At 42.5% G+C, this 20,703-nt stretch overlaps 1 protein-coding gene across 1 annotated transcript in view; it reads left to right on the top strand.

The window, feature by feature from the left end:
• The window catches only part of ADAMTS12 (ADAM metallopeptidase with thrombospondin type 1 motif 12), a 329,278-nt gene that overhangs the window by 163,017 nt on the left and 145,558 nt on the right, over window positions 1–20,703 (top strand). Inside the window, exons 4-6 of the mRNA XM_073343691.1 lie at window positions 1,966–2,159; window positions 13,847–13,930; window positions 17,450–17,574. Of these exons, the coding sequence (XP_073199792.1) occupies window positions 1,966–2,159; window positions 13,847–13,930; window positions 17,450–17,574 (403 nt within the window). The remainder of the gene's footprint in view (window positions 1–1,965; window positions 2,160–13,846; window positions 13,931–17,449; window positions 17,575–20,703) is intronic.

Here is a 20,703-nt window from a genome sequence, read left to right as displayed (position 1 = left end):
CCTGAACAACCTAGTTAAGCCGACCTAACCCCTGGTGTAGGCAGTGCTAGGTCAATGGAAGAATTATTTTGTCAACCTAGCTGGCACCTCTCGGGGAGTTGGATTGCCTATGTTGACAGGTGCCACACAGACTCCTTGTTGTTTTTACTACTTGTGTTACTAGTCAGCTTTCATATTGACCTCAGAGCATGGTTCTGAGCAAAAAAGGACACAGTCCAACACTCTGGTTTAGTGCAGAATTGTTCTTGAATGCCTTTGCTTTCTTTAAAGAAGCTTATGCATCTAGCTATACCATGAAACATAATGTTAACCATTGTATGTTGCAAAGATGTACTGTATCCATACAATGAATAGTCAGAAGATCCGGATGTGTTATAGTCATAGGAACACATCTGGCTACATTCTGCCTGACCCTGTGCAGGTTTTCGGGAAAGAAGAGAGCGTGAAAACCCCTCACACCCTCACTATTCCTGTGCAGGACACAGATCAAATGTCTTCTGTCTTTGTAGTCTTGTAGCTTGTAGTCTCTGAACACAAGTGGTTTGAGGCACAGCCAGAGGCACTCACCCAAAGTAGGTGTGACCAGGTGAATTGGAGGTGTGGTCGGCATGTCCCAGTAATGCTTGGAGGCTGGTGTTGGGATAAACACGGTAGACTGTAAACTCTTTGGAGTAGGGATCATCTTTTTTGTTCTGTGTTTGTACAGTGCCTAGTATAATGGGGTCCTAGGCCATGACTGGGGCTCTGTCGAGGACTACTACTAATATATGAATAATATGCATTTCTAGGAGATTATGACCACCACAAAGGCATTCTACTGTGTCCTGTGCCAGTCACTGCCACCTGGGTATCTCACAACTCCCCCACAGATCATTTCCCTGCTAAGGCAGCTCTGGCTTTCAAAGCTAGAAGTCAGTCAGGAGAAGCTGCCATGATTTAAATTGTTAGCAACACTAAAGAGAAAAGGGGGGGAAAAAACTTCCCTGAGCAACCAAGAAGCAAAGATCACAGAGCTATAGCTGCAGCGCAGAGCTCCTCATCCATCAATCAGACAGGTTACACTGACAGCTGATTGTATGGTGTCATAGCCATGTTGGTCTCAGGATATTAGCGAGACAAGTTAGGCAAGGTAATATCTTTTATTGGGCCAACTTCAGTTGGTGAGAGAGACAAGCTTTTGAGCTACACAAAGCTCTTCAGTGTAGCTCAAAAGCAAGAGCTCTGTGTAGCTTGAAAGTCCGTCTCTTTCAGCAACAGAAGTTCTTCCAATAAAAGATATTACCTCACTTAAATACTTGCCTTGTCTCTAATTGACAGCTGTGGTAGGTAGCGGCTATTATGCCCCAGTGGAGTATAGGTGCCATCTGCTGGTGAAGCAGTTTCATTGCTCAGAACATAAGAATGGCCATTCTGGGTCAGACCAAAGGTCCATCTAGCCCAGTATCCTGTCTTCTGAATGCCAAGTGCCCCAGAGGGAATGAACAGAACAGGTAATCATCAAGTGATCCATCCCCTGTTCGATCGGGGAATCTTTCCCAGCCTGTTCATGCACAGGACAGACCACATGCCCCTGAAGGACTGGATCCAACTTACCACCCTGATAGGAATTGAGCATATATGTTATAGGGAAAATAAGCCCTTTATTTTATAGCAAGAACTGCTGTAATTAGAGATGGTCTTGAAACAAAATGACAGACCTCAAAATCTCTTGAATGTTGGGAAGGTTGATACCCTGATCCAAACTTTGCAGCTGGCCTCTAGCCCTATGATGAGCACAATCAATACCTGGGATCCAAACATTCCTGACTTTTTGGTAAAGTTTGGATCCATTTTATTTTAATCCAATCTGTAGAGCTCTGACTTCTCTGTAAGTATTACAACGAGACACTTAAAATGTAAAGTGACCTTGAAACACAATGAAAATATCTCCATGTAAAATGAAATCAATGCCCTTTAACATTCCAGATACCTTCAGCTTTTTCAAACAAGAACATCGGAGGGAGAGGTGGGAAGCAAATCACAGGGCAGCCAAAACGATTGCTCGGCGTTCTGTCAGCAAGGAACGATGGGTGGAGACGCTGGTTGTTGCAGACAGTAAGATGATTGAATATCATGGAAGTGACAATGTGGAATCCTACATCCTCACTATAATAAATATGGTATGTGATCGTATTTAATTATTTTTCAGTTAGATAAATTATATAAATAGAAGCAAACTTGATTACATTGTTAATCACCATGAAAACAGTCATAACGGTCTGTCATTTAAAGAAGTGGAATAATTTTTATGTGTTTGTCTAAAGTCCTTCTCTGTTGTTTCATGCAGAATGGGCTTTTCCTCTACAGGTTTTAAGTCAGAGTGATTTCTGGCCACAGTGCTAAATCATGACATCCATATGATCTAGCTCTGTATGTGCACTACACAGGACCTTTCATTCCACTGAAATTACCAGTTCTGAATCTCATGCACCTTCTCCAATCTACTGATTGTTGATGTTCCTAGGCAGCAGTATTAACATAATGTGACAGAGCAGTTAGATGCAGCAGAACAGGAGAGCTGTGGACTATCAGTGGTATGGATTCACTTCCCCGTCTGTGTATGAGCGGGGAGGAAAATTTTCAGGGATTCCCCTGTTCAGTTAGACATAATTCCCTTATCTAAAAAATAAAAATCTTGGTGTGTCCCGGTGCTTGTTGATCAATTTCTTAGATATTTGGTCTGATTCTGATCTCATTTACACTGGTCAACCCCTGTTGGGAGAAATGGAGTTACTCCTGATTTACACTGCTGATATTGTGAAAATGGTGTAGTGTAGAGATTTTGTGCAGTTTTACTAGCTTTATTAAGACTCAGTCAAAACAATTATCATGTGGGTTTTACACTCAGAGGAAATGGTTCAATCAGTTGTATTGTAGAGGCTTGTATTACTGGGGCTGATTTTCAGATATGTTTTCCTCCTCTGTCACTTCTGGTTTTAAAGTGGACAATTAATTTTTTTTCAGACAAATTGTGCTTTTTCCCACATATAACGAAATCTAAGTTTAAAAATGTAAAATGTGTCTAAGTTCAAATCTCCAAATGAGCAAATTTCAAAATGTAATAACTTAAAAGTTATTTCTTGTGATATTTGTCACGCTGTCTGAAGTTGCTCACAACCATGAGTGCCAATCTTGGGGGAGACTGTCAAAAAGTAGGGCAAAAGCCCCAAACTGATGGTATGTTCTATAATTAGATTTCACCAACCCACTAATGAGTGTGAACTCCTCTAACGCTATAACAGTTATACCATGGAGTCACAGACAGACCCCTCAGCACTCCAGTCCATCTTGCCACCCAGGCAAGCTGGACTATGTGATGGGTGGGCACTTTACACCAAAAATCAAAACAATGTTCAAGTTATTCCCATTCTCAAAGGACCAGTCACTTACCCAATGTCATTTGCACTCAGATCTCAAGCCAAAGACAAAGCCTGTAGCCAATCCTGTAATAAACTAACTAAAGATTTATTAACTAAGAAAAGAAATGAATTATTCACAAGGTTAAAACAGGAAACATAAACACATGAGTTACAGTCTTACATTTAAAAAGGTAAAATAAGCTTCTATAATAACCAGCTCTACATGTCCTTTAGGGCTGACCCATGCCAAGTCTCTTGCTTATGTTTAGGCATCTTTACCCCTCAGAGTCCAGACAGTATAAAGATCCCAGTTCCTCCTTGTCAGGGATTTTTCTCCCTTCACCTCAGAATCCAAGCTGATGGGATGAGTTCATTCGCATGCCTCCCCTTCATGGAGGGACTAAGGAATGCAATCAACAAGGTTTCTGCCCTTGGATGTCACACGGTGCCTCATTTGCCTTCAAAGGGCCATCTTGTGCGCAGGATGTGCACTTTACCTTAATCAATGTTTCTTTTCCTGTTTGAGTTGCACAATGACTGACAGGTTTACAGTGCAAACACTCAATGTAACTTTATGCTATGGGATACAGACATTATATGTAAAATTAATACATGCAGCATCCTACAAGCATTCCACAAAGTCTGGACACTAAACACATTCTTATATCACTAATATCTGTTTTAACTATACTAACCCATAGGTGAGCCAAGCTGGTTTCCACCCATGTATTTGTCAGTTTTCAGAGAGGTCTGGTCCTTGGCATAAGAGGGCACCTGGTCTGCCAGTATTACAATATCATCTGCGGAACTTTAGGCATTGACCTTGTTTAGCCATTTGAGATTATCTTCTCCCTCCTTCTCCACTCACTCAGTGTATAAACAAAACCACAGCTATCAGACTCCCAGATCCGTCCCCCTTGATGTATTAATCTGACCCCCTGACTGATTCAGTGTCTACTGCATTTAAGTTTTCCCTTGCGGGGGGGTGGGGGAGGGGTTTCTAGCTCTTATAATTGTCAAGGAAACCTTCTGGACATGAACCTCCTATGGTATTATCTTCTTATGTCAGCAGAGAGGCAGCCCGTTCCAGCCAGTCTACTTCTGAAGCTACAATGTAGAAGGATTTAAAACCTATACAATAAAACACAAAGTAAAGCACAGGATCTTATAACATATGCTTGCTGCTTTCTCACAGCTAAATCCAGCAGTGCTGTGGCTAAAGTGGTACATGTGAACTTTAATAATCAGGATGTTAATATGAAAAAAGAAAAAGGAGTACTTGTGGCACCTTAGAGACTAACTAATTTATTTGAGCATAAGCTTTCGTGAGCTACAGCTCACTTCATCGGATACATACTGTGGAAAATACAGAAGATGGTTTTTATACACACAGACCACGAAAAAATGGATGTTTATCACTACAAAAGGTTTTCTCTCCCCCCACCCCACTCTCCTGCTGGTAATAGCTTATCTACAGTGATCACTGTCCTTACAATGTGTATGATAATCAAGGTGGGCCATTTCCAGCACAAATCCAGGGTTTAACAAGAACGTCTGAGAAACAGCGGGGGGGTGGGGGGTAAGAGGTTACTTTTTATAATGAATCAACCATTCCCAGTCTCTATTCAAGCCTAAGTTAATTGTATCCAATTTGCAAATTAATTCCAATTCAGCAGTCTCTCGTTGGAGTCTGTTTTCGAAGTTTTTTTGTTGAAGGATAATCACTTTGAGATCAGAAATCGAGTGACCAGAGAAATTGAAGTGTTCTCCGACTGGTTTATGAATGTTATAATTCTTGACATCTGATTTGTGTCCATCTATTCTTTTATGTAGAGACTGTCCAGTTTGACCAATGTACATGGCAGAGGGGCATTGCTGGCACATGATGGCATATATCACATTGGTAGATGTGCAGGTGAATGAGCCTCTGATAGTGTGGCTGATGTTATTAGGCCCTGTGATGGTGTCCCCGAATAGATATGTGGACACAGTTGGCAACAGGCTTTGTTTCAAGGATAGGTTCCTGGGTTAGTGGTTCTGTTGTGTAGTGTGTGGTTGCTGGTGAGTATTTGCTTCAAGTTGGGGGGCTGTCTGTAAGCAAGGACTGGCCTGTCTCCCAAGATTTGTGAGATTGATGGGTCGTCCTTCAGGATAGGTTGTAGATCCTTGATGATGTGCTGGAGAGGTTTTAGTTGGGGGCTGAAGGTGACGGCTAGTGGCGTTCTGTTGTTTTCTTTGTTAGGCCTGTCCTGTAGTAGGTGACTTCTGGGAACTCTTCTGGCTCTATCAATCTGTTTCTTCACTTCCGCAGGTGGGTATTGTAGCTGTAAGAATGCTTGATAGAGATCTTGTAGGTGTTTGTCTCTGTCTGAGGGGTTGGAGCAAATGCAGTTGTATTGCAGAGCTTGTCTGTAGACAATGGATCGTGTGGTGTGGTCAGGTGAAAGCTGGAGGCCTGTAGGTAGGCATAGCGGTCAGTAGGTTTCCGGTATAGGGTGGTGTTTATGTGACCATAGTTTATTAGCACCGTAGTGTCCAGGAAGTGGATCTCTTGTGTGGACTGGACCAGGCTGAGGTTGATGGTAGGATGGAAATAGTTGAAATCATGGTGGAATTCCTCAAGGGCTTCTTTTCCATGGGTCCAGATGATGAAGATGTCATCAATATAGCGCAAGTAGAGTAGGGGTATTAGGGGACGAGAGCTGAGGAAGCGTTGTTCTAAATCAGCCATAAAAATGTTGGCATCCTGTGGGGCCATGCAGGTACCCACAGCAGTGCCGCTGATTAGAAGGTATACGTTGTTCCCAAATGTAAAATAGTTATGGGTAAGGACAAAGTTCAGCCACCAGGTTAGCCGTGACATTATCGGGGATAGTGTTCTTGACGGCTTGTAGTCCATCTTTGTGTGGAATGTTGGTGTAGAGGGCTTCTACATCCATAGTGGCTAGGATGGTGTTATCAGGAAGATCACCGATGGATTGAAGTTTCCTCAGGAAGTCAGTGGTGTCTCGAAGGTAGCTGGGAGTGCTGGTAGTGTAGGGCCTGAGGAGGGAGTCTACATAGCCAGACAATCCTGCTGTCAGGGTGCCAATGCCTGAGATGATGGGGTGCCCAGGATTTCCAGGTTTATGGATCTTGGGTAGTAGATAGAATATCCCAGGTCGGGGTTTCAGGGGTGTGTCTGTGCAGATTTGATCTTGTGCTTTTTCAGGGAGTTTCTTGAGCAAATGCTGTAGTTTCTTTTGGTAACTCTCAGTGGGATCAGAGGGTAATGGCTTGTAGAAAGTGGTGTTGGAGAGCTGCCGAGGAGCCTCTTGTTCATATTCCGACCTATTCATGATGACAACAGCACCTCCTTTGTCAGCCTTTTTGATTATGATGTCAGAGTTGTTTCTGAGGCTGTGGATGACATTGTGTTCTGCACGGCTGAGGTTGTGGGGCAAGTGATGCTGCTTTTCCACAATTTCAGCCCGTGCACGTCGGCGGAAGCACTTTATGTAGAAGAACTTTTTTGCATTTCCTGACTTTCATTTTAGATTTACAAGCATAGGGACAGATACCCTTACTCATACTATTGTTACAGTTAGTTCCATTCATTTCAGTGGGACAACTTGAGGAGTAAGGTGCTAATCATTATGAGTGAGGGTAATAGAATCTGGCCTTTAGTTTCATTTGTAGGTGTGTTTTTACTGATAATATTAATGTGAATGATAGATGTGTATGAAGTTATGAGACTTCAGTTTCATTGCATCCTTTCCTTTTCTACTGAACTATATTTAGGTAGTAGCCATAGGAGTAAACAGCATATTATACAGCATTTGAGGAAGGAAAACTAGGGTTGTTCATCACTGGTGTTTCACAGAGTCCAAAGAAATTACTCATATTATGTGCCAGTTACAGGACCCCTTTCTCTCTGAGCGCATCCCCTCAGGTGTTAGGCCTTGCTCCTTTACCTTTCTGCAGGTGGAATCCCACAATTCACGCAGTCCCCAAGCTATTGCATCGTGGCTACCAGGCCCAGGCCCAACTGGGTTTGGCACCTGCAAGTCTCCCTCTGGGCAACTGTGACCAGGCAGCTTTCTTAAAACAAAGTGTTTTTTAAACTTTAACAGTAGGAACCCAGCAAAGCATCATAAAAAGGCCTCATATTGTTTTAAACTCTCTTAAATACATACCTAGCTTACCTAGAGGCTTGCCAGCCCTTGGCAGAGGTCCCTCTGCTCCAGACCTCTGACTTCTAGGATCTATGAGAACCACTTCTCATCAGCAACTCCCAGCAATCCCTCCCTTGAGACTGTCCATTTTTATCCCCTCAGAAGACATTTGTCTTGCTTTCCTGGCATTTTGGTTCTTCAGTGTTTACAGCCTTGAGAGACCAGATGTCCTGATTTTATAGGGACAGTCCTGACATTCGAGGCTTTATCCTGATTTTTCACACTTTTTCCTCTTTGGCCACCCTATTACAACCTGGGACCCCTCCTGTCTTGACAAACTGGTCCATTGAGCTCAGTGGGAGACAAGAAGTGGGCTATCAAAGTGAATGTCTAGTATTGTCTCCCAAGTGTAACTAAATGGTAGCTATCTCAAGCTGTTGTCGTCTTTCCTACACAGTGCAACCAGCGCTTGCTTGAATTAACCCCTTGTAGACAGTATGCCCTTACAACAGTCAGACCAACAGAACATTTATTGTTCCTGAATTAATATAGAACAGCTCCAAAGCCATCACATCATTCCTGCGCAGTGGGGCAGCCAATATATAGAAACTGGTGTAGCCCATAGTTAGGGATGAGACGTGAGAAAAGACCTATGCTTCTATTCCTTGTAAGCAAGGTACAAGTTCTCTCTTAAGGCTTGTCTACATTTAAAATGCTACAGCGGCACAGCTGCACCACTGTAGCATTTGGTGTAGATACTACCTACACCCACTGGAAGGGTTCTCCCATTGGCAAAGGTAATCCACCTCCACAAGAAGTGGTAGATAAGTCACCAGAAGAATTTTTCTGTCTGCCTAGTGCTGTCTACATGAGGATTCAGGTTGGCTTCATAATGCTGCTCTGGGGTTTGGGTTTTTCACACCCCTGACCGATGTAATTAAACTGACCTAATTTTCTATCGTAGACCTGGCCTATGTCTGAAACCTCTATTTTAATTTCGGTTCTTAATGAAGATGCTTCCCAGTGTCCGATTCTGTCATCAGATGTTCATGTCCTACTTTCATCAGTGTCGATGGGAACCTTAGTAATTGTTAGAAAAAGGAGTTTGGGAGGAAGATAAAGCTAGACTGGGCCTCTAAAATCAGATCCAGATTTCAGAATTATTTAGATCCCACATTTTGGTTTGGTCCATTATAGATAGCAGCAGCAGCAGCCAGTTGCAAAATCTGGATCTAGGGTTTGATTCTGGATTCTCTCAAAGCTGGAGTGAAGGAGCTGAGGTTTTGATTTCTAATTACAATAATACTTTGAATAAATCATCAAATCTTGCCTTCGTCCCCTTCAAAATCAGAAGGACAGAACAGGTTGTGCTGGTGGGGGAGTGGCACTATATGTGAAAGAAAGCGTAGAATCAAATGAAATAAAAATATTAAATGAACCAAACTGTACCATAGAATACCTATGGATAGTAATTCCATGCTCTAATGATAAGAATATTGCGGTAGAGAGATATTGCTGACCACCTGACCAGGATGGTGATAGTGACTGTGAAATGCTTAGGGAGATTAGAAAGGCTATTAAAATAAACTCAGTAATAATGGAGGATTTCAGCTATCCCCATATTTACTGGATACATGTCACCTCAGGACAGGATGCAGAGATAAAGTTTCTTGACACCTTAAATGACTGCTTCTTGGAGTAGCTAGTCCTGGAACTCACAAGAGGAGAGGCAATTCTTGATTTAGTCCTGAGTGGAGCACAGGATCTGGTCCAAGAGGTGAATCTAGCTGCACCACTTGGTAATAGTGACCATAATATAATTAAATTTAACATCCCTGTGGCGGGGAAAACACCACAGCAGCCCAACACTGTAACATTTAATTTCAGAAAGGGGAACTACACCAAAATGAGGTTAGTTAAACAGAAATTAAAAGGTACAGCTCCAAAAGTGAAATCCCTGCAAGCTGCATGGAAACTTTTTAAAGACCCCCTAATAGAGGCTCATCTTAAATGTATACCCCAAATTTAAAAAACATAATACATAGGCGCAAGTTTCTAAACTGCATGGGGGTGTTCTCCCTGGCTTTGCCCAGGCCCCATCCCCTCCCTGCTTCTTCCCGTCCCACCCCTTTCCTGCCCAGTTCCACCCCCACACACACCTCCTGTCCTGACGCTGCGAAACAACTGATCCACGACAGGTGCTGGGAGGGAGGGGGAGGTGGGAGGGAGAGGGAGGTGCTGATCAGTGGGGCCCACTGATGGGCAGGAGGCGCTGGGGGGGAGGGAGAGGTTCTGGTAGTGGGGCTGCCAGTGGGTGCTCAGCACCCACAATTTTTTTGCTGTGGGTGCTCCAACCTTGGAGCACCCATGGAGTCAGTACATAGGACACAGTAAGAGAACCAAAAAAGTGCCACCATGGCTAAACAACAAATTAAAAGAGGCAAAAAAGGCATCCTTTAGAAAGTGGAAGTTAAATCCTTGTGAGGAAAATAGAAAGGAGCATAAACTCTGACAAATGAAGTGTAAAAATATAATTAGGAAGGCCTAAAAGGGCAATTGCGGAGAAACTAAATGAATTCTTTGCATCGGTCTTCACGGCTGAGGATGTGAGGGAGATTCCCAAACCTGAGCCATTCTTTTTAGGTGACCAATCTGAGGAACTGTCCCAGATTGAGGTGTCATTAGAGGAGGTTTTGGAACAAATTGATAAATTAAACAGTAATAAGTCCCCAGGACCAAATGGTATTCACCCAAGAGTTCTGAAGGAACTCAAATGTGAAATTGCAGAACTACTAACTGTAGTCTGTAACTTATCATTTAAATCAGCTTCTGTACCAAATGACTGGAGTATAGCTAATGTGACGCCAATTTTTAAAAAGGGCTTCAGAGGTCATCCTGGCAATTACAGGCTGGTAAGCCTGACTTCGGTACCGGGCAAACCGGTTGAAACTACAGTATAGTAAAGAACAAAATTGCCAGACACATAGATGACTTTTCCCCCAATAAATTGTGTTCAACAAGGTTTTTGTAAAGGGAAACCATGCCTCATCAATCTACTAGAATCCTTTGAGGGGGTCAACAAGCATATGGACAAGAGGGATCCAGTGGATATAGTGTACTTAGATTTTCAGAAAGCCTTTGACAAGGTCCCTCACCAAAGGCTCTTAAGCAAAGTAAACTGTCATGGGATAAGAGCTCTCATGGTAACTGGTTAACAGATAGGAAACAAAGGGTAGGAGTAAATGGTCAGTTTTCAGAATGGAGAGAGGTAAATACTGGTGTCCCCCAGGGGTCTGTACTGGGTCCAGCCCTATTCAGTATATTCATAAATGATCTGGGAAAGGGGGTAAACAGTGAGGTGGCAAAATTTGCAGATGATACAAAATTGCTCAAGATAGTTAAGTCCCAGGCAGACTGCAAAGAGCAACAAAAGGATCTCTCAAAACTGGGTGACTGGGCAACAAAATGGCAGATGAAATTCAGTGTTGATAAATGCAAAGTGATGCACATTGGAAAACATAATCCTAACTATACATATAAAATGATGGTGTCTAATTTGGCTGTTACCATTCAAGAAAGAGATCTTGGAGTCCTTATGGATAGTTCTCTGAAAACATCCACGCAATGTGCAGCGGCAGTCAAAAAAGCAAACAGAATGTTGGGAATCATTAAGAAAGGGATTGATAATAAGACAGAAAATATCATATTGTGTCTATATATAGCCATAAGACTCCCACATCTTGAATAGTGCGTGCAGATGTGGTCACCCCATCTTGAAAAAGATATATTGGAAAACTTTCAGAAAAGGGCAACAAAAATGATTAGGGGTATGGTACGGGTGCCATGAGAGGAGATATTAATAAGACTGGGACTTTTCAGCTTGGAAAAGAGATGGCTTGGGGGGGATATGATAGAGGTCTATAAAATCATGACTGGTGTGGAGAAAGTAAATAAGGAAGTGTTGTTTACTCTCTCATAACATTACTAGGGAGCCCCAAATGAAATTAATAGGCAGCAGGTTTAGAACAAACAAAAGGAAGTGTTTTTTTCACACAATGCATAGTCAACCTTTGGAACTCCTTGCCAGAGGATGCTGTGAAGGCCAAGACTATAACAGGATTAAAAAAAGAACTAGATAAATTCATGGAAGATAGGTCCATCAGTGGCTATTAGCCAGGATGGACAGGGATGGTGTCCCTAGCCTCTGTTTGTCAGAAGCTAGGAATGGGCAACAGGGGATGGATCACTTGATGATTACCTGTTCTGTTCGTTCCCTCTGGGGCACTTGGCATTGGCCACTGTCAGAAGACAGGATACTGGGCTAGATGGACTTTGGTCTGACGCAGTATGGCCGTTCTTATGTAAAATCCTTTTTTTCACTAATTTATGTACTGTAAATGTAATATTTATGTACTGTATTAATAGCCCAAGAAAAAATCTGACATGCACTTAAAAAAACCCATAAGTACATCATAATTCAATAGTCCTTTGTGTGACTGAGACTTTGTTAGACTAACCAGCCCCCACTAGGAACAGCCTTTTTTGGCAGCTGCTAAGGAGTATAATTATCTTTCAGCTGAGACATTTCTGAAGAATTAAGAGCCAGCACAATATATTTTTTCCATCCTATGGTATTCAGCTAAGGCAATTCAGATGTCTCCTAGGTTTTTGATTATATAATTTGCAATAATGGGACACATCTGCAATGGATTCACACAAAAGTCTTGAAATTCTGTTTCATTTTGTAGCCATCAATACTGTATTGTTTTGGAGTAACTGTTTACAGAGCCCAATGTAACTGATCAATTTTTGTACTCAGAGTGAAGCTCTTTTCAAACAACAGATGCAACTCTTCCCGGCTGAGGAGGAAAATGACTTCCTCTGGCAGATTATTGTGACTAAGGACATATACTACAGCACTGCAGTGTATACACTTCCTAGACTGATGGAAGGGTTTTACGATCTATGCAGATAATCCATCTCCCCAACCAGCAGTAGCTAGGTTGACAGAAGAATTCCTCCGTTGATTTAGCCACATCTATGCTGGGGCTTAGGTCAATCTAACGATGATGCTCAGGACCCCTGAGTGACCTAGCAAAGTCAACCTAAATTTTAAGTATAGACCAGGCTTAAGTGTCAGCTCTGCTCCTACTGCCCCCTCCCCCCATCTCTTCCTTTTACTAGTAATGCTCTTGAGAAGCAGCCTGTCTAATCGTATGCATACTGACACCACCATTTGGGGCATGAGGACTTGGAGTTCAGTGCTGGGCCCTTTGCTATTTTTTAGTCTAACTGCTCCCTCTGTCATTTTATCTTTAGTCTCAAGTCTGCTCTACACTAATGTGGTTAAGCAATCTAAGTTACGCTAGTTAAGTTACAGAGTAGCAGCCGTGTTAGTCTGTATCCACAAAAAGAAAAAGGAGTACTTGTGGCACCGTAGAGACTAACCAATTTATTTTGTTTGTCTCTACGGTGCCACAACAAAATAAAGTGGTTAGTCTCTAAGGTGCCACAAGTACTCCTTTTCTTTTTTAGTTAAGTTACGTAACTTAAGTCAAAGCAGCTTAGATTGACTTACAGCAGTGTCTAATCTGCTTTCCTGTCGACATAGCTTCCTCCTTTTGGGAAGGTGGAGTACTGAAGTTGATGGGAGAGCGCTCTGCCATCAACTTATCCTGTCTTCACTAGACCCACTAAATCAATGCCCACTGCATCAATCGCAGCAGTGCCGATTTAGCCAGTAGTGAAGACAAACCCTTAGCTTCCACTTCTACGCTGATGGTACTACTGTATATATTTTTCACCTCGCTTCTATTTGCCTAGTATTGACTTTCTCTTTTTCCTTTGGCCAGCCGAATCCTAATGGAGTTTCTACAGAACCCAACAATTAATGCCTCATTCGCTGTTGCCCTGAACCTTTGGTAGTCATTCCCACCAGTACAAAGTGGATGTAAAATGCTACTATTGTGCACTGGCAGTGTTTTACACCTGTCTTGCACTGATGTAAACGACTACACAATAGTGGATTGGACCCTAAACGAGAAAAAATTAACTTAAAGTAATTTTTTAATGGATTGTAAATTTTGCTGCATAACATCTTAACTTCTGTTAATTGCTGAAGTAGTTCATCACAGTTATTGCATTTCAGAATGCAAAGTGAATATCAATAACATGTAGGAGGGGAAAAAAAACAGAGAGGGCACTCTGCTTGAAATAACCTGTATATTTCCTCTCTCAAGTTCTGTCTTGCTGTAGAGGAATCAATTAATTTCTTACCTCCTGGCTCTGACACAGGTCACAGGATTGTTCCATGATCCAAGCATTGGCAATGCAATCCACATCGTGCTTGTCCGCCTTATTCTTCTTGAAGAGGAAGAGGTGAGATTTTGTTTCCCCCAAGATTACAGTGAAGAAAGTTGGGCACACAGTGCACTGAAGAGAGATTTTGGTAGGGTATTTAGATTACCATTAAAGAGAGTAATGAGTGCATCCACTGTGTGTGTGTGTGGGCGGGGGGGGGGAAGGGTTGCTTGTTTAAAATATTTTGCTCATTTCACTCCTCTGTTAATCTATTAACTCTGGCACAGCTGTTTTAAACCTAACTGCTGCTCTAAATGGCACATTGGTTAGGTCATAACTGCAGGTGTTTCTGCATAAACTTCCAAAAGGAAACTTAGTTAAAATGTTCAAACATTAGGATAATTGTGTGTGAGGGGAAAACTCTTCAGCACCAGAAGAGGACTTTCAAAGATTGAGGAGGCTTGCTGCGGAGCAGAGATTCAAATGTACAGGATGCTCAAATGAACCATCCCCCGTCTGATCGCATAGCATATTCATAAAGCAAGTGCAGCTGCCTGTGGAGCTTTCTGAAGAAGCCGATCTACTATTGTATGTCTGCAAGACAGGTTATTTTCCCCATAAGCTCCTTTTCAAAACTCAGAGAAACAGTGGCTGATAAAATGTTCATTGTTGTGAACTAACCACATGGAGGTGATTGCATGTTCCATGTCTCATAAATGCTGTAACCACCCCTAAATGAATGCCGATTATTGTAACTTTAATGGTTATTTTCATAGCGCCATAATTGTGCAAGGCTTTCTGTGGATATAGCCTTAAAATAAGGTCTCTGTCCAAATGGACTTATGATCAAAGGTCCTAATCCTACACCAGGTGGAGACCTGGGCTGTTGAAGTCAATTGGTCTCCACGTGAGAGCTAGTGTCTGCACAGGTGAAATAATTTTCAAAATAGGAGCCTGATTTATCCAGCTAACCCGATGGGTAAGGTTATCAAGGGTAAAATTTTCAAAAGCATCTAAAGCCCATTTTCAAAACTGACTTAAACACTTGGGAGTTTAAGTACTCATTTCAGAGTAACAGCCGTGTTAGTCTGTATTCGCAAAAAGAAAAGGAGGACTTGTGGCACCTTAGAGACTAACCAATTTATTTGAGCATGAGCTTTCGTGAGCTACATCATCATCCGATGAAGTGAGCTGTAGCTCATGAAAGCTTATGCTCAAATAAATTGGTTAGTCTCTAAGGTGCCTCAAGTACTCCTCTTCTTTTTAAGTACTCATTGACTTTCAATGAGACTTAGGCCCCTAAATGCCTAATGCACCTTTGAAAAAGGAACGTAGATGCTTATGGCACTTCAGTGCTTTGGAAAACTTTACCCTAAATAATAATATACTAGGAGTGAGGCAGAGTAAGGGTAAGTCTACACTACGAAATTAGGTTGATTTTAGAGAAGTCAATTTTTAGAATTCTATTTTATACAGTTGATCGCGTATGTCCACACTAAGCGCATTAAGTCGGTGGAGTGCTTCCTCACTACCATGGCTAGCATCGACTTACAGAGCGGTGCACTGTGGGTACCTATCCCACAGTTCCCACAGTCTCCGCTGCCCGTTGGATTTCTGGGTTAAGCTCCCAATGCCTGATGGGGCAAAAACATTGTCGTGGGTGGTTTTGGGTACATGTTGTCAGTTGCCCCTCCCTCCATGAAAGCAACGGCAGACAATTGTTTTGCACCTTTTTTCCTTGGTTCCCCATGCAGTCACCATACCATGGCAAGCATGGAGCCCGCTCAGCTCACCGTCACCACTGCTGTTGTGGGCAAGTCTACTGTGGGGACTGCTGTGATCCAAGTAGCTAATGCAATCATTGACGTTCTGTTATCAAGGGTAGTGACTCTGGGAAATGTGCGGGCCTTTTTAGATGCATCATCTTCCTGTCCCTTGTCACTGGTGAAGAAGTCTTGCAGCCGTACATTCCAGTCCGGTAGGCGCTGTAACACCCCATAGCACTTCTGTGGTTGACACATGTAACAGCTCCAGGGCTCTTGCTCTTTTGCCTTGGCCGAGGCACCTTGCCCTACCAGGACCTCCAAGCATTCGACACAGAAGCACCTGCAGCAGCTGGCACTGCTACACAGCAGCAGCTCCTGGGTGCCTTCACAGCAGACGGAGCAGTAGGACTGCTAGCTGTCCTCGTCCATGGTGTACGGCTCCTCCGCTTCCACTGCAACTCTGCAGCACACAGTGCAGTAGGACTGGTAACCGTCCTCATCGGACATGTAGCTTGGCCAGGGGTTCTGGGAATGTCTTCCCTGCCCAGCTCCTAGCAACCTCCAAGGCATGGTGCACGTCTCCACCGCAACTCTGCTCTCCTGCGAGCTGGAGGCTTCTGCCTCAGGCTGCTCTCCCAGCCGGCAGCACCGCACAGTCATGCCTACCTCTTGCTCCCATGGCTCATGAAGCCTGGACAGTAGTAAGGAGCAGTTCAGCTATAGGCTGAGCAAGTGCAGAATGGTGGTAGAATGTGCCTTTGAACGTTTAAAAGCTCGCTGGCGCTGTTGACCAGACCTCCGCGCAACCAACATTCCCATTGTTATTGCTGTGTGCTCCATAATATCTGTGAGAGTAAGGGGAGACGTTTATGGCGGGGTGGGAACTTGAGGCAAATTGCCTGATATTCGATTTTGAGCAGCCAGACAATAAGGCGATTAGAAGAGCACAGCAAGGCACGCTGTGCATCCGAGAGGCTTTGAAAACCAGTTTCATGACTGGCCAGGCTACGGTGTGACAGTTATGTGTGTTTCTCCTTGATGCAAACCCGTCTGCACTACCCCAAATTCGACCCAGCAAGGTCGATTTTAGCGCTACTCCCCTCGTCGGAGAGGAGTACAGAAGTTGAGTTTAAGAGCCCTTTAGGTCCACGGAACGGGGTTGGTTGTGTGGATGCAGTCATTTTTAAATCGACCTAACGCAGCTAAATTTGACTTAACCCCATCGTGTAGACCAGGGCTCTGTGGCAAAACCAAGGAAGAGGGAAATATGTTTTTGCTAGAGCTTATTTTGCACTGCAAAGTATGTTTTTTCTTCAACTTGTGTTTGTTCTCTCTGATCATAAGACGACTGTTGTACATTTTTTTCAGCTTTTAAAAAAAGAAGTGAAGGAAATGTATCCATGAAAGCATAAAATGTTACCTCATCATGAGATTGTTCATGTTGCATTAAAGGTGATAAACATGATGGAAGGTAGCTTTCTCCAGATTACTTGCAAATTAATCTTAATCTTTGTGTCAGGAAGAATACTAGTTTCCAAGAGTAAAATAAAATATTGTTGTTTGAAAAATGCAGTTGTTAGTTTCATTTTATGAAGGCTTCTTCCCAAAAACGCTAATTTCCTCTTTTGATATACTTTTTCTCTAGTTACACTAGCTGCAAAAATGACAGTTTTAACTTAATACTTGGGATATTAGGCAAATAACGGTCATTGCTCCTAATGTTTCTAGCTTTGGGCAATGACTTTAGTGAGCCTGATAATTAATGTTGCTGCTGTGCTCTAGCAATACAATGCAGTCTTTGTAATAATATTTTCTTCTTTTTTTCCTTTAGCAAGGCTTGAAAATAGTTCATCACGCAGATAAGACATTAGCCAGCTTCTGCAAATGGCAGAAAAGCATCAATCCCAAAAATGATGTCAACCCAATACATCATGATGTAGCTGTACTTCTAACTAGGTATGGTCACAACCCTGGAGAGAAGCTTCAAAATATTATTTTATTAATATTTCTTTCACTGAGAACATGCGTATAGCCTCCTTTTGGTTCCCCCCCACCCCACCGCCAACACATAGACACGTCTCATATACTGTTGTTCCTGATGAATACATGTAATTTCTGAAGGACAGTTTTAGTACAAAAATAACTTTGTTTGATGAGCATATCAGATGCTAGTACAGGTGGAGTTTATGAGCGGTTACATAAAAGTACACTGTTAAGGCTGGAAGGTGTCAAAACTGACCCACTGTACCTTGTAGAGGGTTGCTTACATCTGTTTGCAAAGCCTATATAATGTTTTATTCGTATCTGTAGGTGTTTTATTAGACATGGGTCATAGCCAGGAAATTCAGATCTGTAATCAGATCCAAATGTAAACGTCCTCAAACATCAGTGCTTGGGAAGGCTGAGATTAAGATTCACTTTGGGCCCATCTCTTGTTGATTGCTTCAATCAATTATTTTCTCAAGGAAAAAATATTAGGGCCAAAAGCCCAGCCTGTAGATCAGCAGCCCCCTAATTACAAAACACTACAATAACAAATAACTACACTTCACGATAGCAGAATATCTTGCTGTTTGAGTAATACAGTTTACTTTCAGACTTCTAGCTAAATGGTTGTAAACATGCAAAAATGTCTTGATATCTTTTCATTCATATTTCATAGTGGTGGGTCTCAGCCATTATGTATAGAAAGAGGGGTAAGCAGACATTTCCAATGGGCCGCTATAGTTGTGCAAATAATTCGCAGGATAGTTATTGGGTCTGACAGATTTTGTCTCTTTCTCTGTATTGCTGAATATCCATCAGAAGATCGTGATTGCCTCAAATATATTTGTCGTTCAAAAGTATTCAACAATTTTGTTTTCACAGTTCATAAAGATGATAAAATATTTCTCAATTGGTTACCTGTGCATATTCACTATTTGAGGTGGATTACTCAGTTGCAATTGGTCAGAGAAGGCCTGTGGTATTGTTTCAGTTGGATAAGCACACAAACGCTTATGGCACAAATTCTCATACGTGATTTAAAAATTCAGTTGCTGCATAAATATTTGTACGTGGCTTTGAAATTTGCCTTCCATTAATATTTTTATTGTGGCTTGCTGCTGCCTCTGTAACACCACATCAGTTGCCAACCACCTGTGGGCCCTGTGCTGTGCTCCAGGTGAAATTGTCTTGGGCATTTTAATGAGCTTATGTGAACATCTTTTCCCTAAAACTAAACAGGAATCCAGGCAATTAGATGCCTGGGAAAAATTCTAAACAGAAAGCCTACAGTGGAGCAGTGAGAGAGTAGCTTTAGGGATCACACTCTTTACCACCGAATGCATCCGATGAAGTGAGCTGTAGCTCACAAAAGCTTATGCTCAAATAAATTTGTTAGTCTCTAAGGTGCCACAAGTACTCCCTTTTCTTTTTGCGAATACAGACGAACACCGCTGCTATTCTGAAACCACTCTTTACCTTATTCTAATAAAAATCCCTGTTCAGTGTTAGAAGAAAATGACTCTTCCTGTGATGCTTTACCAGGGATGAACCCCTCAAACTTCAAATAATCACCATGAAGATCATAGAATATCAGGGTTGGAAGGGACCTCAGGAGGTCATCCAGTTCAACCCCCTGCTCAAAGCAGGACCAATTCCCAACTAAATCATCCCAGCCAGGGCTTTGTCAAGCCCTGACCTTAAAAATATCTAAGGAAGGTGTCAAGATTCCTTCCCCACTCTGAACTATAGGGTACAGATGTAGGGACCTGCATGAAAACCTCCTAAGCTTACTTTTACCAGCTTAGATTAAAACTTTCCCAAGGTACAAATTAATTTTATCCTTTGCCCCTGGATTTCCACTGCCACCACCAAACTTTAACTGGGTTTACTGGGAAACGTAGTTTGGACACGTCTTTCCCCCCAAAATCCTCCCAACCCTTGCACCCCACTTCCTGGGGAAGGTTTGGTAAAAATCGTCACCAATTTGCATAGGTGACCACAGACCCAAACCCTTGGATCATAGAACAATGAAAAAGCATTCAGTTTTCTTACAAGAAGACTTTTAATAGAAGTAAAGGAATCACCTCTGTAAAATCAGGATGGTAGATACCTTACAGGGTAATTAGATTCAAAACATAGAGAATCCCTCTAGGCAAAACCTTAAGTTTCAAAAAAGACACACAGACAGGAATAGTCATTCTATTCAGCACAGTTCTTTTCTCAGCCATTTAAAGAAATCATAATCTAACACATACCTAGCTAGATTACTTACTAAAAGTTCTAAGACTCCATTCCTGTTCTGTCCCCGGCAAAAGCAGCAAACAGACAGACGCAGACCCTTTGTTTCTCTCCCTCCTCCCAGCTTTTGAAAGTATCTTGTCTCCTCATTGGTCATTTTGGTCAGGTGCCAGTGAGGTTACCTGTAGCTTCTTAACCCTTTACAGGTGAGAGTATTTTTCTTCTGGCCAGGAGGGATTTGAAAGGGGTTTACCCTTCCCTTTATATTTATGACAGAAGGAGATTCCACCACCTCCCTAGGTAACCCATTCCAGTGCTTCACCACCCTCCTAGTGAAAAAGTTTTTCCACATATCCAACCTAAACCTTCCCCACTGCAACTTGAGACCATTACTCCTCGTTCTGTCATCTGCTACCACTGAGAACAGTCTAGAGCCATCCTCTTTGGAACCCCCTTTCAGGTAGTTGAAAGCAGCTATCAAATCCCCCCTCAGTCTTCTCTTCCACAGACTAAACAATCCCAGTTCCCCCAGCCTCTCCTCATAAGTCATGTGTTCCAATCCCCTAATCATTTTTGTTGCCCTCCGCTGGACTCTTTCCAATTTTTCCACAAGCTTCTTGTAGTGTGGGGCCCAAAACTGGACACAGTACTCCAGATGAGGCCTCACCAATGTCAATTAGAGGCACAGAGCCGTGCACAGAATGCCATCATAGGCAGAAGATTTAAAGATTTCTTCATTGCATGGGCCTAGAGTAAATGGATAAGTGGATCCTGGGTGCTACAAGAGACAGTATTCCATAGAGTATTCCCTGCACCTTTATTATTCAGTTGTCATACTCTCCTGCATTTCCAAAAGGTTAA

The sequence above is a fragment of the Lepidochelys kempii genome, chromosome 5 (genome assembly GCF_965140265.1).
Source record: "Lepidochelys kempii isolate rLepKem1 chromosome 5, rLepKem1.hap2, whole genome shotgun sequence".
In the NCBI taxonomy this organism is placed as follows: Eukaryota; Metazoa; Chordata; order Testudines; family Cheloniidae; genus Lepidochelys; species Lepidochelys kempii.
Note: the sequence above shows the minus strand (reverse complement) of the source record. Positions and strands in the feature narration are given on the sequence as shown.